Here is an 18,304-nt window from a genome sequence, read left to right on the forward strand (position 1 = left end):
CCATCACACACACACACACACACACACACACTATATATATAAATATGTGTGTGTGTGTGTGTGTGTGTGTGTATATATATATATATATATATATATACAGCATGGACATACAGATAAAGGATCACAAGCCATCAAACCAAACAGAACTGCTTGAATTTTGCACCAGGAGTAAAGGCAAAAAATATCCAAAAGCAGTGTGTAAGACTGGTGGAGGAGAACATGTCAAGATGCATGAAAACGGTGATTAAAAACCAGGGTTATTTCGACAAATATTGATTTCTTAACTCATACAACTTTTGGAATATGAACATGAAGCTGTTTTTGAAAGAGTTTTTGTTATTTCAGCCATTTCTCATTTTCTGCAAATAAATGCTCTAAATTACAATATTTTTAATAGGAATTTGGGAAAAATATTGTCTGTATTTTATAGAATAAAACAACAATGTTCATTTGACTCAAACATAAACCTATAAATAGCAAACTGAAAGGACACACCATCTCATTCAAAGTAACTTAAAAGTGTTAAACAGACTAAATTATTCTGTGTCAAAATAGTCTGTGGTTTCTGAGGCTAGTAACTTTGATGAACTTGTCCTGTGCAACAGAGGTAACTCTTGGTTGGTCCTTTCCTGGGTTGGTCCTGATGAGAGCCAGTTTCATCATACTATTTTTCATGGTCTTTACTTAGTTGAGTAGTTCTGGCTTCTCATATTGTAGATTAGTGCATTACTCAAATAGTTACTCTACCTCTTCACAACTTTACAGCTGATGCTCTCAAACACTTTATTAAGAAGCAAGAAATTCAAGTAATTAACTCTTGATGAGTTCAGCACAGCTGTTAACTGAAAGCCTGAATTCCAGGTGACTCTACCTCATAAAGCTGACTGAGAAAATCCAGCCAAGATGTTCAAAACTGTCAAGCAAGAGTACTATGTATGATGTTTTTTTGCTGGTACCGTATATGGGCAACATATCAGTTTATTCTATATTTATTTTTAGCTGCATGCTAAGATGCCAGATGTATGCATGTAGTTGTAGAGGTTCCTAATGGAGTCCTGCGATCATTCTTCCCATGCAAGCTCCAATATGCACATTTTGAAACTGTGTTGGGAGTGTTGATAGCACATCCAATAGCATCCCACACATTTTTAATCAGGGATAGATGTGGACAAGCATTGTCTTGTTGGACAATAGCACACAAGATTGTGTGATCAGAACTGTGCGTTACTTCTTATTCATGGCCAAGCATTAAAACATTAGCATGTCTCTCAATTTCAAAACTACCCACCAAGTTTCGTTCCTGTCAGTTGATTCCTTCTGGGTGTAGCTAACATTTAACAGTGAAACTTCCTTCCATTTATCATACATCTATACATAAAGTCATCCATATAATATCCTTTATTTTTTGGGAATCCATCCATCCATCCATCCATCCTTCCAGTTAAACTGCTTAGTGAATCCTCCCAGCTCTTCATCTCCTCAGTGGTTTTATTCACATGATCAGATAATGGGACCAGTTTGAATATTTGACCCTAAACTTTATTCATCCTAAACCATGAATTCTGGATTATTTTGTGGAATGTAAACACAACAGCGTAAGCTGTTTAACTCAGTGGTTCAGATCTGCCTTAAACAAACTGCAGAGCGGTGGAGCTGCAGCATCATCTGCACTGACAGGAAGAGGCTGATGATGGTGGGCATGTTGTGGTGATGGCAGTGATTAGGGGCTCCATGATGGCACCCGGTGGATCCTGGTGACCAAATTGGGCGTGAAATCCCCGCTTGTGGAAGCAGAGAGCAGATAGCAGCTCAGCGGATGGAGGGAAAGGAGGGATGGAGGAATGGAGCGGATGGAGGGTGGAGGCCAAACGGAGGCAGCTCGCTAATGATGTGGTTAGAGTTCAATCAGCGGCAGCTGAAGCTGGAGCCACGGCTAGCGCTGAATAATACACACACACACTCATACACACAGTGTATCTGTACATCTGTCTGTCTGTCTCTCTGATAACCTGTCTGTCTATCTGTCTATCCTTCCTCTTACGTTTGTTTGTGTTGGTTTGTTTTCTTTAATAGTTTATAAGAAGTTTTATTTTAACCCACAGAGTGTGACACAGAGTATAACATGTTTTGTTTGTTTATTTGTTTGTGTGGTTGTAGTTTAGAGTGTGGTTGTTTATTAGAGTATTTATTTGTGTACCCAGCTCTGAGTGTGTGCCCCCCTCCCTCCCCGGCAGTGTGTGATGTACTCACTGGTAGAGAGTGTGTAGAGAGTGATGGGATTGTAATGAACTGACTGGTTACTGTGTGTGTGTGGTGTGTGTGTAAGCCAGCTTTGGGCTGTGATCTGGCTGTTGCGGAGTGTGTGCAGAGTGTGTGCAGAGTGTGTGCAGAGAGTGTGAAGAAGCTAGTTCACGGTTGTGATATACTGATTTGTGTGTGTAGAGTGTGTGAGAGCTGGTTCACGGTTGTAATGTACTAGCTATTGTAGAGTGTGTTGTGTGTGTAGTGTGTGCATAGAGTGTGTGTGAAGTGTCTATAGTTATGTACTGGTTGGTGTGTGTGTGTAGAGTGTGTGTGAGAGCTGGTTCAGGGTTGTGATGTACTGGTTGGTGTGTGTGCAGAGTGTGTGTAGGGTGTGTGTGAGCTGGTTCAGGGTTGTGATGTACTGGTTGATGTGTGTGCAGAGTGTGTGTAGGGTGTGTGTGAGCTGGTTCAGGGTTGTGATGTACTGGTTGGTGTGTGTGTGTGTAGAGTGTGTGTGAGCTGGTTCAGGGTTGTGATGTACTGGTTGGTGTGTGTGTAGAGTGTGTGTAGGGTGTGTGTAAGCTGGTTCAGGGTTGTGATGTACTGGTTGGTGTGTGTGTAGAGTGTGTGTAGGGTGTGTGTGAGCTGGTTCAGGGTTGTGATGTACTGGTTGGTGTGTGTGTAGGGTGTGTGTGAGCTGGTTCAGGGTTGTGATGTACTGGTTGGTGTGTGTGTAGAGTGTGTGTAGGGTGTGTGTAAGCTGGTTCAGGGTTGTGATGTACTGGTTGGTGTGTGCAGAGTGTGTGTACGGTGTGTGTGAGCTGGTTCAGGGTTGTGATGTACTGGTTGGTGTGTGTGTAGAGTGTGTGTAGGGTGTGTGTAAGCTGGTTCAGGGTTGTGATGTACTGGTTGGTGTGTGTGTAGAGTGTGTGTAGGGTGTGTGTAAGCTTGTTCAGGGTTGTGATGTACTGGTTGGTGTGTGTGTAGAGTGTGTGTAGGGTGTGTGTAAGCTGGTTCAGGGTTGTGATGTACTGGTTGGTGTGTGTGTAGAGTGTGTGTAGGGTGTGTGTAAGCTGGTTCAGGGTTGTGATGTACTGGTTGGTGTGTGTGCAGAGTGTGTGTAGGGTGTGTGTGAGCTGGTTCAGGGTTGTGATGTACTGGTTGGTGTGTGTGTGTGTGTAGAGTGTGTGTGAGCTGGTTCAGGGTTGTGATGTACTGGTTGGTGTGTGTGCAGAGTGTGTGTAGGGTGTGTGTAAGCTGGTTCAGGGTTGTGATGTACTGGTTGGTGTGTGTGTGTGTAGAGTGTGTGTAGAGTGTGTGTAGGGTGTGTGTAAGCTGGTTCAGGGTTGTGATGTACTGGTTGGTGTGTGCGTGTGTGTAGAGTGTGTGTAAGAGCTGGATTAGGGTCTTACTCCAGTTCCTTTCTGCTGCGCTCCAGGCGGTTTCTACGCTGGACTTTATTTATTTATATATATATCATATATATATATATATGTGTGTGTGTGTGTACAAGTGTGTGTGTACGCGTGTGTGTGTGTGTGTATGTGTGTGTGTACGAGTGTGTGTGTGTGTGTGTGTGTGTGTGTGTGTGTGTTTTCTTCTCTTCTTCCTCTGCTCCAGCTCATAAAGCGTGTGGGAGCGGCGCGGTGACTCCAGAGAGTCTGCAGGGGGAGGAGACACACCCTCAGCAGAACACACACACACACACACACCACCCCACAACATCCCACATGCACCAGAAAAAAGACCAACTGCAGCTACAGCTACCCTCACACTCCAAAACACACACACACACACACACACACTAACTACAATATAGTAACACACATTAACAGACACACTAACACGCACAACCACACACACACACACACACACACACTTAATCTAACATATACAATAACACACACAAACACACACACACACACACACACCACAACACACTCTATTATATACAACCTAAACTTACTAACACACGCTAACCCACACTAACACAATATTACAAATTAGCACTTTTAAACAGGGTTCTCAGACTTATTTTTAAGGTACGATAGAACCAGTTTAAAAGGTTTCTGAATCCTTTGGAGGCACTGTATAAGGATCCTTTCAAATAGTTGTGTTTTAGAATGTATGAGTCATGTAGAACCGTGTTGAAAGAGGTTCTTTGGTTCTAGTTTAAGTAGTTCTGTTTTAGGTGCTTTAAGACCATTAAAAAGGGTTTATTGACTCCTTTTAATGTGCTCTATGGAACCACGTTTAAAAACTGGGTTCTGAGACATCCTTAGGTGCTGTAGGGAACCAATTAAAAGGGTTCTCTGATTTATTTTTAGGAGTTTTATGTATCTTTGGATTGTTTTAGATGCTGTATAGAACCATTTAAAGTTCTGGCTCCCTTTTACAACGATTCATTTTTATTTTGTACTGTATATAGAACTATGTTCAACAGGGTTCCTTAACGTCATTTAGTTGGTGCTACATGGTACCATTTTTTACAGGTTTAAAGTCTAGGTGCCAAATAGAACTATTTAAAATGGTGCATTGGCTTCTATTTAAAGAGTTATTTGATTTCCTTAGGTGCAACATGAAACAATTTTTATTTTAGATGCTGTAGAAACTGTTTTAAAATGGTTATTTGACTTTGTATTTGGGATTTTATGACACCATTTTCTTTTAAAAGTTCACTAAATAAATAATTTTAGGTGCTACATGGACTGATTCAGGTGCTTTTTGGAACCACTTTAAACGGAGTCATTCTTAGGGCTGTATGTAACTATTTTAACAGGGTTCTTTGGCTTTTTTGAAAGTGTGATATATATTTTTTAAGAACCATAGACAATATATATTTTGTCTTAACGTAAAAAGCATTCGAATGATTCTTCCAGCCTATAGGACCACCTCTTTCAGTAAAGAACCCAATATACACACAGTACCAGTCAAGTTTGAACCTACCTCTTCTTCTTATTTAATGTGTTTTCATTGTTTTTATAAACTGTAAATTTAATATTAAAGACTATATTAAACCTATTTACCAAAAAGTGTTAAACAAACCAGAATATAATTATTTTTGAGGACAGATCTGCACACTCTTGGTATTTCAATCTCAGTGTCTTCATGAGGTAGAGTCACCTAGAACAGTTTTCTCAGTGTCTTGAAGGAGTTCCATCTCATTTGACCAGGTTTAGATCAGGGGATTGTGGAGGACTAAAAATCTTTCTACTGTTTGCTATGTAATTCCGTATTTGTCTTTTAATTGCTCTGATGCCTTTAATATTAATCTACAAAGAAATAAAGAAAAACAGTGAATGAGAAGGTGTGTCCAAACTTTTGACTGGTACTGTGTAAAGGCAATAATGTACTATTGTTGATTGTGTTGTCATCATTGTTTACCCTCAGGAGTCTCCCTTTTACAATAAAATCCCAGCAAACAAACAAACAAGCAAATAAAACCAGACTTAATCCGCACTAAACCCAAACAGAGCCTGGTTACTATTTGCGGTAATTAAATAGGCTAAAACGTCACAACAAACACGTCACAAAGTGAATCGTTTTCACACAGAAATCCAGGTGAGCGTCATAATTCGCTTTTTTTGTTTTATTTTTTATACAGGCAGTGGAAACACGGTCGGTGATAATCCTCCTCAATGCCTGAAGCAGTGTAAGATACCGCAGGTCCACGATGTTCGAGAAAAGTCCGCCCGTTTCCTTTTTTTCCCGTTTTTTTGTAACTTGGCAAGTGTGATATAAACAGTCCTGCGCACCACATGGGCATGCGCCTCCAGAACTAGAACCAACAAAAAGAAAGAAAAAAAAACCGAAGCCACAAACAAACAACAAATAAATAAATAGAAAAATAATTTAATGTGCGTTGCATTGGTTGCAAGTGCGCCCAAAAATGGAGCGCAAAATTGAAAAACAAAACAAAACAAATACACAGCTGTGGGAAAAAATAAGAGACCACTTAAAAAGGATGAGTTTCTGTGATTTTACCAAATGAAAAAAACTCTGGAATATAATCAAGAGGAAGATGAATGAACACAAACCATGAAACATAAAGCATAAAGTTATCCAAAAGCAGTGTGCAAGACTGGTGGAGGAGAACGTGCTTTGGTGGATTATTTTATTTGGAATTTGGTAGAAATGTTGTTTGTAGTTTATAGAATAAAACAACAATGTTCATTTTGCTCAAAGATATACCGCTAAATATCAAAATCAGAGAATCTCAGAAACTGAAGTGGTCTCTTAATTTTTTTTTTCCAAAGCTGTATCTATAGATATTTAAATTTTTTTTGGAAATGAAAGAAAATGAAGGATAATAAAACTTTGAGAAAAAAGTTCAGCAGAATTCAATTTTACATTAAAAATGCATTTAAAAAAACAGCACAGAGTGCTATTGACCCTTTTTCGCGGATTTTATTAATTTATTTTTTTGTCCATCCTGCGCTCGTTTTTGCGCACAAGTCCGACAATGTCCCGCAGCACCAGCGGTCAGAACAGAGCCCCCGCGCCCATGGCCTGGACCGAAGGCTGGTGCTGTGTGAGGGGCTGTAGGGCTTGTAAGTGTGTGTTCGTGCTGGAGTACCAGGGGTAGGAGCTGAGGAAGGCCGGGGCTGTGGTGTTGGGGGGCGCGGGCTCTGCGCTCGGGTCTACGTCGCTTTGAGACTGATGTGGTGGGAAATCCCAGGATGCCTGTGGTGGAGGAGGAGGCGGCGGCGAAGCTGGAGGAGGGGAGTCGCCCGAGGAAAGGTGCTGCTCTGTGGGGATCTCTCCATTTTTCCATAACTTTTTGAACTTGGAGCGGCGGTTTTGGAACCATATCTTCACCTAGGGGGGGGGGGGGGGGGGGGGGCGTTCAAGAGAGAAGAAAAGCACGTGAGATGCGGTTGGAACAAGTGGTTTGCGACTCATAAAAAATGGGGAAAATTGGGAAGGAAGCTGATCTGGGTGGTAACTTGTTCCATCAACCAATTTCTATGTAATAAAACTGTAACAAAAACTCAAACTTAAAACTTTTTCAGGTGTTCTGTCCAAATTATGCTACCCTGTCAAACCGTGCTACCACTTTTGTGTATATTTAAAGGTAAAATACAAAAAAAGCACAGTATTAGAGCATGCTTCCAGTAGAAGTACTATTTTTGGATAGCCTAAATCACCGTATCAGGGTAAAGTTTTGGTAGTAAGAGTTTGTTATAATCTGTTTTTGTATTTTAGATAATATATTTTATTATTATTATTAATTGCCATTACACTTTGACAGTGTAATGAAAGTGAGTCCAGGTTGGTAGATGCACAAAAAATACTAGAAAGACAGAATTTTTATAAAACACATGAGAAATAATAATAAAAAAAGTAGGTTAGCGCATGCGCAGTGCCTTTAGGAAGCACGTATCATGGGTAGCATAACTCGACAGAACACCTGGCTAGTAAATTTATGTATCAGTTTTTAAATTTTCCCCGTATTTTTATCTATTAAATCGTATTGAAAGAAGAATCACAAGAACATACTGTTTATCGAAATGTATCAGTGATCTTTAGGTGGCCTTTTTTTCTTTTACAAAACTAGTGTGAAATAATAATCTGTACACAAAATCATTCACCGTTATGCATGCTGATGTTTTACACAGTTTCAAATACATTTTTTTAAATGCCAGACAACATAAAAGCAATACATGTTATAAAAGTGGCAATTTTCTGGCAGCAGAGGAACTAGAAAATGTTTTTAAGTGTGGAAAATTATCGCTTTTAAGATGACACAATATATTTTTTCTACAGTTCTTTTTACATTTATTTTTTTATTAGTGTACTTTATAAGTATAAGTTTGAAGGACTTTTCAATGAGGTTGGTGAAAAAATATATTTCCCTTTGAGCTCAACTTTATATATCCACATTTAGGTCCCAATTCCATTTTTGTTCTGTTGGTTCAGCTCATACCATGCTTTTGCTGTGGTTTTCCAGTTCTGAAATTTTATTTAAAAAAAAAAAAAATAAAAGAACCCAAAAAAGAAGATTCCTTCCAAACACTTCATTTGCACTCCTCTGCTGACAGCTAGATGCTGGAGGAACTTTGGAACTTTTGGGTTTTGGAGCATTTTGCAGGGTTTTGGAGATTTTGGCGGCCCCTCCGCCCACATCTAACGATGTGTGTGAGTTTAAATGTGGATATTAAGTGCCCTCACCTGAGTCTGTGTAAGCCCCAGTGAGGCGGCCAGCTCGGCTCTCTCGGGCAGTGCCAGGTACTGGGTCTTCTGGAAGCGGCGCTGGAGCGCGGCCAGCTGGAAGCTCGAGTAGATGGTTCGTGGTTTCCGGACTTTCTTTGGCTTTCCGTTCACCATGCGCACCTCCGGCTCGCTCTCGTCTTTCTCTAAACCAAGTGCACACGTGGAATTTTCGGTGAGTGTATTTATATATCCACATAAAGTGCTATAAAACCATCATTTACCAGCGTATCACAATAAAACCAGAACGGTACTGTCCAAAAATAAAGAAAACCGCATCGCAAACGTTCAAATTTATTTAACGCTTTAACATTTAAACATTGAAATAAATATATAGCATATAAATAGCACATGTAACTAGAAAAAAAGCATATACTTTTGCCCATATATAGGTATAGAGGTACAGGTACACACGTGTTTCTTTACTATACAATCGTAGCATGATCTTAATTGAAGTATAGGCTAATAATAGGTCTAATACAAATATTAAGCATATATTAAGCAACCCCCTCGGTGTCTCCCTCTTTCTCTTTATCTGTTTATATACACATTTTCTACGTTCTAATGCCTAAGTACCACTTATTTGTTCAACGTAACAAATTACAAAAAAAAAAAATAAATGACACATGCAAACCTAATCTCACGGTTAATATTAAATATTGCTTTCACGCCAAATTGAAACACCTAATTTGTACAGTTCAGTTTACATACATATATTTTTTTAACTTAACATTCTATCGAACAATTTTTTGTCCAATACGTTCACATCACATGATAGATTTTATTTTTTTTCAAATTGAAAAATGATCATACTCTGATCAAACATTGTATATACGATATATGTATGTATTTAAACGCGGATACGTGCAATGAATCTCTATGTCTACTTATATAAATATACAGATATTTGTAGACATAAGTGTTTTGGGGCACCTGCTCTTCGTGAAATCAAGGGTATTAAAATGAGTTTTCCTGCTTTTGAGTAATTTTGAGTAATTGTCTCAACTGTCCGGGGAAGACTTTCTAATTGATTCTAGTGAATTGGTGAATTGCTATGATGATTTGAGTGCATACATCAAGAGGAAAAGAGGTAGAGTTAGTGAGGTGAGGTGAGGTGATGAAGTTGGATGATCAGCACCCCGCCTACCAAACTTATCCCAAAAAAGTTCAATTAAATGAAGCTCCATCATTCAAGAGAACACAGTTCCACATTCAGGTTTGAGGACCTGTGGATCACACCTGGCATTAGACAAGGTGCCAATAGGTTCTTGCTTATCCCAGATGCGCACCCCCCTTACCTTACCTGGCTCCGTAGGTGTGGGTGAAGTGCTGGCTCCGTAGGTTCCGTACGCGCTGTAAGAGGATCCCAGTCCCATGTCGTAAGCCTTGGGGCTGTAGTGAACGTTGCCCACTCCTGCTGGATGGTAGGGGTAGGTGGTGAGAGGCGCGTAGGCTGCCGAGGCGCAGTGCCCGGTCTGGGGAACGCTGTAGAATGCGCCATCACCGGCCGTGGATGCCGCTAACGTGGCCGAGTCTTGCGCCTTGTGCACGCCGCCGAAAGTGCTGGAGGTAAGGTGGTTCGAGTGCATATCCGAGCCGAGGCTGTCCAGAACCGCGGTCATCCTGGATGGACTGGAACTGTGATGCGCGCGGCGGCTGTGGAACTCTGGAACGCGAGGATCGGACCTGTGCCAATCGCGCAATTTAGCGCATCCAGCCTTGGGTTTACCGCTAATTTGGAGACGATGCGTGAATGATAATAATGATGATGATGAGTCCGTGAGGGTGCTCGAGGTAGTTCACTGGAGTCCTTCCTGAAGTCTACTCCACTCTCTCTGGGGATGGAGCTGTCTCCGCGAGGGCTGGTGGGTGGGGCATGTGACGTAGTAAGGCGTGAAGGAGCCAATCATCTTGCGGCTCACGTTTCAAGAAATCCTCTGGCAGGGGTACAACACTCTTTTTCATAAAAACTGTAGACATCCAAACATTTTGTAGACACCTGCTCAGATCCATCAGATATGTTTACTCTAGATGCTGGAACATTGCGGTGAGAATTTGAGGGCATGCAGCCACAAGAGCGGAAGTGTGGTAAGGTAATGGTGTTGGGTGTTTAGTTCTGACATTTCAGCTAATCCCAAAGGTAAGGTGTTGGATGCTAAATGGTTCAATGCCTTGAACCAGATGGGTATCAATGAGCCCTGCACGAGCGCCACGCCCCTTATCGCTGGTTCCCCACTTGTGATAGGTCTGTACAGCATTTTTAGCTTCAATTGGACGACTTTTACCAGTTCTATCTTATGCCGTTTGTCATGTCAGTGCATAGCCATCACATTATCTAAGCAACCTCCGAATAATCTAATGGAATAGATCAAAATAGAATAGTTTTGGTCCATAGTTTCTGTCCTGTATACCTTTATAGCCTATCAAATAACTGCAAATTCTTTCAAAAAATCCTTTTTTGTTAAACTTCTGATCAAATTTTATATATATATATATATATATATATATATATATATATATATATATATATATATATATATATATATATATATATATAACAAGTAAATTAATTATTTAATTTGATCAAACAGAACTTTACATGTATGAAGTTTACTTTGAACCGTGAGTATTTGATTTATCCACACTTTAAAAGTTTTTCTTCTACCTAAAACATATAAATCATTCATCATAAACATAGAAAAAAATATATACATATAGACAACTGTACACAATACAACAGTTTTAATAGCTATGCGAGTTTACATTTTTAAACATGAAATTCGGCTAAAACGAGAGAAAAGTAGAAAAAAAAACATTTTATTTTTTCTATAATTCTTCCCCCAGCAGACTAAATAATACCTGATCCCACAGTAAACAATATTTTTCATCGCTTTTATGAATAATAAAAGCACTATGGTTTTGATGAAAACAAATAAAAAAAAGTTTTGATGCATTTCTGAAATTCTTTAGAAATTATTTTTTTTTTACTTTCATGTATATTTTGATATGAACAAACTCTGTGTATATACACATAGAGTACGAGTCATTCAATGTTTTATTTATTTATTTATTTATTTTACTACATTTATTTACTACTATGAAGGAACACATAAGGAATCATGTAGTAACCTAAAAGTGTTAAACAAACCATAATACTCTGTGAAGAAGCATTTAGAGCATTTCTGAGGCTGGAAACTCTAATGAACCTATCCTGTACAACAGCGGTAACTATTTTCTTTATTTCCTGGGGCGGTCCTGATGAGAGCCAGTTTCACCATAACGTATTTTTTCTGTACTCTGTCGAATAGTTCTTGCTATCTTGTATTTGTTTGTTTACTAAATAACCAAATATAGGCCAATTACACAGGGTTCAAAAGGTCCATATTGGCAACCACAGGGCGCCACCTACCGCTGAGACGCGGGTACTGCACCCAGGCCTGGCTGACCACTCACAGCAGAGCTCTGAATCACAGACGGCGCCAGTCTCCTTTCCTCAGCGCCTCAGGTGAGCTGAGCAAAAACAGCAATTACAGTCCCGGTAAACACCGGGGATAAAGCCCGGCTCACAGCCACCTGATGCCCCGTCGCGCCGAACGCCTCGCGCACTCACAGAAAGCCGCATCAGCCGCTTCAGCCCCGCGCAAAGTGCCAATTTACTCTGAACCCTGAACCCTCTGTCAGGTCCAGAGAGCGCAGGCCCTAATTTCAGCCCAGTCACCAGCTCCAGAGGCCAGGCCGAGGCCTGCCGGGCTCCGGGCTGTTTTCCTCTCCGTGTAAAAACGCATCTCTACAGTTTTAAAGGAGATTTTACTAGAGCCGGGTAATACTCTGGAAGGAGCACTGACTGCCCTACACTGTTATTTTAACCCCACAGCAGTGAAACACCATACAACACAAAGGCTAATAATGGTAGTTTTAGAGCTCACCTGAGCCCAAAGGAGTACTTGTTTTCTTTTACCATTTTTTTTATTTGTTCACTCCTGAGAGTTTGACCTAGAGCAAGAGTTCATGAGGGCAGGATGTTGACTGATCACCACCCCATCCTCATCCCAACCAACTAATCCCAACCAAAAGTATTGGATGAAGCTCCATCAATCATTGGATGGAGCTTCACAGTTCAATACTGCAATTGACTGCCATTAGACATGGGTACAATAGGTTAAATGTAACGTAAAGTGGACACATTATGCTCACAAGACTCAATTGTTTTTAATTTTTCACTCTTAATTGTTTAAACTACAGCTCATTTTGAGGACAAAGGTGTTTAATAAAACCGTACAGTCAAACAAAGCAAAGGTGAGAAGAAATAAATAACAGACTAGAGACCCAGACATGAGTTAAATTACAAGTGCTCTATCAAAAAAGTGATTTGAGTAGATGTTGAAGTGTTCATTAAGCTCCACATTTAGGACCAATCTCTTTTTTTCTTTTGTATAACTAGAGATCCTCCCCCTAAGAAGTGGGACAACTCTTCACTCAATACAGATATAGCAATATAGATATAGCAGATATCGTCAAGTTAGCCACTGAGAGAAACTACTAGCGATTTTTGTTAACACTTATTAAAAGGACACAAAACATTGAAACTACACATTAAACTATGATAATATAGTAGTTATCGTAATGTAATGTATCATAAATTAACTTTAAATTAATCTTGCCAGTGATTCTCTCAGCCTTCTGTTTTGAGTGATTAATATAATATAATATAATATAATTGCTAAAAATGTTTTGTTCTAAAACATTAAAACAGGAGTAAAATAACACTTTGCATGTAGGACTTTTTGTGCATCATTTTGATACATCAGAAATTATTATTCACAGTTCACAATTGCAAATTTGTATTGTATTTTTCTAGAGCATGCAGTGCATTAATATTCCAACAGGGGGCAGAAAATATTTTATTTCATTTTTTACTGAATGTATAATTAGTTATTTAATTTGTTATATCCTTATATATATGTGTATAAAAGTATAAAAAAGTATATATTTCTTGACCTTTCTACCAGATTTTGGGGAAGCATTGCCCTGAGGATTTAATTGCATTCAGCAATAAAAGCAAGAGTTAATGAGGACAGGATGTTGAATGATCACCACCCCACTCAATCCCCAACTTATCCCAACCAACTCATCCCAACTCATCCCAAGGTATTGGATGGAGCTCAATCATTCCAGATAACACAGTTCCACTGCTTCACAGCTAAGTGCTGGGGGATTTTTATACACCTCTAGGAATTGACTGGCATTAGGCATGGTGCCAATAGGCTCATATAGGTTCTCCAGGGACTAGGTAAGCTGTGTGAGTGTGAGCATTTGCACATCTCTGTCAGCAATAGGTGCAGTGTAACTTAAAGTGGACATATAATGCAAAACTGAATCAACTGAAAGAGTTTGAAAGTGTCAGAAATCATATGCTTTTATGATATAAGCTGTTTATATGGCTTATCCCCTTTTGTGATGTCACAATAAGAAAACCCTGGCACCACCCCTCACCCACTAGATCAGTTGAAGATCTGTCATTTCGTTCTGCTGGTTTTACAAGCATCGGGGTTTGTTTGAAGGAGGGATCTATAACTACTGTTCATGGCAAGTCAGCAGATGAGGGAGATGTAAGTGCCTCTGTCACAGTAAAGCATGAACTTGCTTGTTCGTTTTTTGCCATTTAACACAAGCTAACACTTAAATACTCAAAGTATACATGGGACGTGGCCACCAACAGCTTATTTGCTTAAAAGTGACAGAGCCCTTAAACGGCGCATCCTGAAAAGATAGAGTTGGTGAGATCTCTTTATGTAAGAGTGATTTTTTTTGTGCATGCTGCTGTCCCATGACTTTTGATATTGTTTGGAGTGCTAGCATTGCTTCTAATATTTATGGTAATAAATGCACTTGAAGAAGGGCCACCCAGAGAGAGTGCAGCCAATGGTACTCTCTGAAACTCCCAGGCCACGGATGTCTGTGGCTTCTGCAGGGATTAAACCAGTGATCTCCTGATGATAGGGCCAATCCCTAGATCACTGCGCCACCCGGGGGCCCTGAGCAATCCCCCAAAACCTCCTTTTAATCCCCTTGAATTTAGAAGAAACACTGGAAGAGCTGGTGTCTCCAAACTACAAAACTACACTATTTACTGTACCAAAGTAGATAGATAGATAGATAGATAGATAGATAGATAGATAGATAGACAAAAAAGTTAATAAACAGATAAATACATATAAATGTTAATAGATATATAGCTAACTAGCTCATGTAGCTTGCCATCAGCTACCTGAGCCCCAGGAGGGCACAATTGGCCTTGCTCTCTCTGGGTGGGTACAGTAGATGACTCTCTTTCCCCTCATCACTCCTAGGGTGATGTCGATCAGCACAAGGCTGCGTCTGTGAGCTGATGTATCAGAACCGAGTCTGCGCTTTCCTCCGAGCATTAGCGCTGTGAGGGGGCATGTGCTAGTCTTTACCCTTCTGGTGTTTTGGAGCATTAGGGTGAGTCCTAATGAGTGGGTTGGGTAATTGGCCGGTGAAAAATGGAATAAAAATTTGAAATGAAATTGTATTAAAAAAAAAACACATAGGCTAACCAAATACACAAGAGAAGGTAGCCTGGGGGAAACAGCACTAAAGGTGAGTAAAGGGAAGAGAAAGACAAACTCACTATGCAAATAAATAGTTGTAGGAGCCAGATAGTTGTGGGAAAGATGTGAGTTATAATTTACAGTTTCAAGTTTATTTAATTCATTCCAAATTTCCATTTTATTAAACTAACATGGAATCCTGAGCTGAAAGGCTGACAACTTTTAATTTGATGAGTTAAGAAAAACAGAAAAATGTAAGTTATCATAAATTATTAGTTAAATATTGTATAAAAAAGGACTTTATTTGGATGTCTAATTTGTATTGCAGACATGGAGACCCCAGGCTCAGAAGATGCTTGTAGGATAGTCCTCCAGCAGATGGCAGTATTGGCGCTCTGTTCGAATCCAGGTAAGACTTTTTCATCTATTCTGGAACCAACTGGTCCCCAGACTGTACCACCCTCTACCAGTGTAATATAAACCACACACCTGATCTCAGATCAGCTTACCAGAGTTCTCCTCAGTTACTCACCTCCACAGTGACTGAGCCACTCCTTCAGATTACAGAGAGGCTTTATTATATTCAGCCAGCAGATCTGCTGATCCAGACTGGTCTACATCACGCCTGTTTGGAGGCTTACGGCTGACTGAGACATGTCTGGACCTCTTGAGGAACTTAGTCAGACCCATTACGATACGGCACACAACATATATTTATTTATGATTATCAGAACAGTGACTTCATTCTTCATTTTTCATTCTTTAGACTCTTCATATTTAGAATAATATTTGCATTTTATCACTGCATTTCTACATTTTCTATACTAAGCTTTTTATTTGAGTTATTGATCCTTAAAGAATAGGGGATAAAAACAACATAGTGCTTGGTTTTCATGTTGTTATTACTATTGTGTTATTACAGACTTATTACAGTTGTGTTACTACCATACTAATACAATTACGTGTAACCATGTTATAACAATATTATTACAATGGCAATATGGCATTATTACATATGTCTGTGCTATTACAATGTTGTGTGTTGCAATTGTGTAGTTAGGTGATTATTGATATTCCTAATGTGTTCCTAATAGATAGATAGATAGATAGATAGATAGATAAAAGGTATATAGAAAGTAAATATATAGATAAAAAGCTGATAAATAGAAAAAGCGAGATAGATAGTACATATATAGAAAAAAGCTATAGATAGATAGATAGATAGATAGATAGATAGATAGATAGATAGATATATAAAAGGTAGATAGAAAGTAAATAAACAGATAAAAAGCTGATAAATAGAAAAAGTGAGATAGATAGTACATATATATATAGAAAAAAGCTATAGATAGATAGATAGAAAGTAGATATATAGATAAAAAGCTAAAAGATAGATAGATAGATTGATAGATAGGTATGTCAAAGGATGTCAAAAACCCATCTCCACATAAAAGAAAACTCTCTAAATATTGTAAAAAATATCATTTGTGATTTGAATTTTAAACAACCATGCTGCAGAAATAAAATGCATACTTTATTGATATTAAAAATAGACCTTGATATTAAAAATAACAAAGTTGCAGTAAACCTTATAGTCCTGTCTGTTTTATAACAGTATCGCGAGGCTGTAAAGTGTGAATTGCAGCATTTTGACAGTTTGAGTTCAGCTCAATAGCAGCACTATAGCCTATACATGATCCAGAGACTTCCAAATAAAGTGAGGAGAGGGAGCAGAGTGGACGCATGCAGGCGGATTCCTGGAATAGTTCAAAGGTAGCGCATCCTCGCCTCTATCATTGCTCCACCTGGCTTTCATCAGCAAAAATACCAATACTGTAGAAAGAAGAAAGATCCCGCCGCCTGCCAGCACTGTGTCAGTCTACAGAGAGCATGATCAACTCTACACAAAACAACACGGAAAACACAGGATTGATTTTCTGAATTTTACCGGCTTGTTTTTTTAATTATTACATTTTAACACAAGGTTCAAACTGGAAACACCACCTCTAAATAACCGAATGGAAGAAAATTGACCATAAAATTGCTTAAATGACAGTTTTGCACATCTTGGCTGGATTTTCTCAGTCAGATTTTTGAGGTAGCATCACCTGTAATTCAGGCTTTCAGTTAACAGCTGTGCTGAACTCATCAATAGTTAATTAATGAATTTCTTGTCTCTTAATAAAGTGTTTGAGAGCATCAGTTGTAAAGTAGTGAAGAGGTAGAGTTACAGGTACACAGTGAATAATAGCTCTATTTAAATAATGTTCTAATCAAGATTATAAGAAGAACTTACTTAACTATGTAAAAAAAAACACTTTAAGAAGAAATGAAATCAGGCAATCCGAAAAAAAAAAAAAAAGAATTTCAAGAATTTTGAAAGTATCCACCAGTGCTGTAACCACCACAAAGATCATCAAAAATGTTATGATGGAACTGGCACTCATCAGGACAGCCCCAGGAAAGGAAGAGCAAGAGTTGAATGGGAACATTGAATAGGAAGATGAGTCTAAACTTGACTGGTATGTATGTATATAGTAAATATTAAAATATTAATAAAGCTTTTGCTATTTTGTAGATGCTGATTAAACATGAGTAATCAATGGCATTGGGTATGAACCTCACTGTTAGTCATTTCTGAAGGTTTGTATTCATTATAAATGAGTCATCATTTATATATTTATTCATATCCTTTGATCAAGTGTTTGTTTCCTGTGGGTGTGTAATGGCTACTCCCATTAGATGTTGCTCCCAGCTAATGATAATGCTAACATAGAGGCATAGCATTACCCATGCACAGAAATTAGCGCTACTCCCATTAGCCTAGTAGCTAAAGAAAGAGACTTAGAGCTGATTTATTACATTTGAGGTCAGGGAGAATCACTCAACACTTTCTCTCTCTCTCTCTCTCTCTCTCTCTCTCTCTCACTCAATATCTTTTTCTCCCAATATCTCTTTCTCAATCTCTCAATTTCTCTCTCTTTCTGTCTCACTCTTTCTCAATCTCTCTCTCTCTCTCTCTCTCTCTCTCTCTCTTACTCTCAATCTCAAACTCTCCCCTCCTCTCCCAATATCTCTTTCTCTCTCTTTCTGTCTCACTCTTTCTCAATCTCTCTCTCTCTTACACACTCTCACTCCAACCTCTCTCACACTCTCCCCCTCCTCTCCCAATATCTCTTTCTCTCTCTTTCTGTCCCTCTGTCTCTTTCTCAATCTCTCTCTCTTGCACACTTTCTCTCCAACCTCTCACACACTTTCCCCCTCCTCTCCCAATATCT

At 39.1% G+C, this 18,304-nt stretch overlaps 2 protein-coding genes across 2 annotated transcripts in view; one reads left to right on the forward strand and one right to left on the reverse strand.

Annotated features, from left to right (window-relative positions):
* The window catches only part of tmem41ab (transmembrane protein 41ab), a 519,270-nt gene that overhangs the window by 421,240 nt on the left and 79,726 nt on the right, over nucleotides 1-18,304 (forward strand). The window lies entirely within an intron of this gene.
* On the reverse strand, nucleotides 5,823-10,291 carry dlx2b (distal-less homeobox 2b). Its single transcript, NM_001291254.1, is given in 3 exon segments — nucleotides 5,823-7,062; nucleotides 8,416-8,600; nucleotides 9,758-10,291. Coding segments are annotated over 3 exon segments (840 nt in total). The 5' UTR covers nucleotides 10,077-10,291; the 3' UTR covers nucleotides 5,823-6,726.

This window comes from Astyanax mexicanus, chromosome 21 (genome assembly GCF_023375975.1).
Source record: "Astyanax mexicanus isolate ESR-SI-001 chromosome 21, AstMex3_surface, whole genome shotgun sequence".
Classification (NCBI taxonomy): Eukaryota; Metazoa; Chordata; class Actinopteri; order Characiformes; family Acestrorhamphidae; genus Astyanax; species Astyanax mexicanus.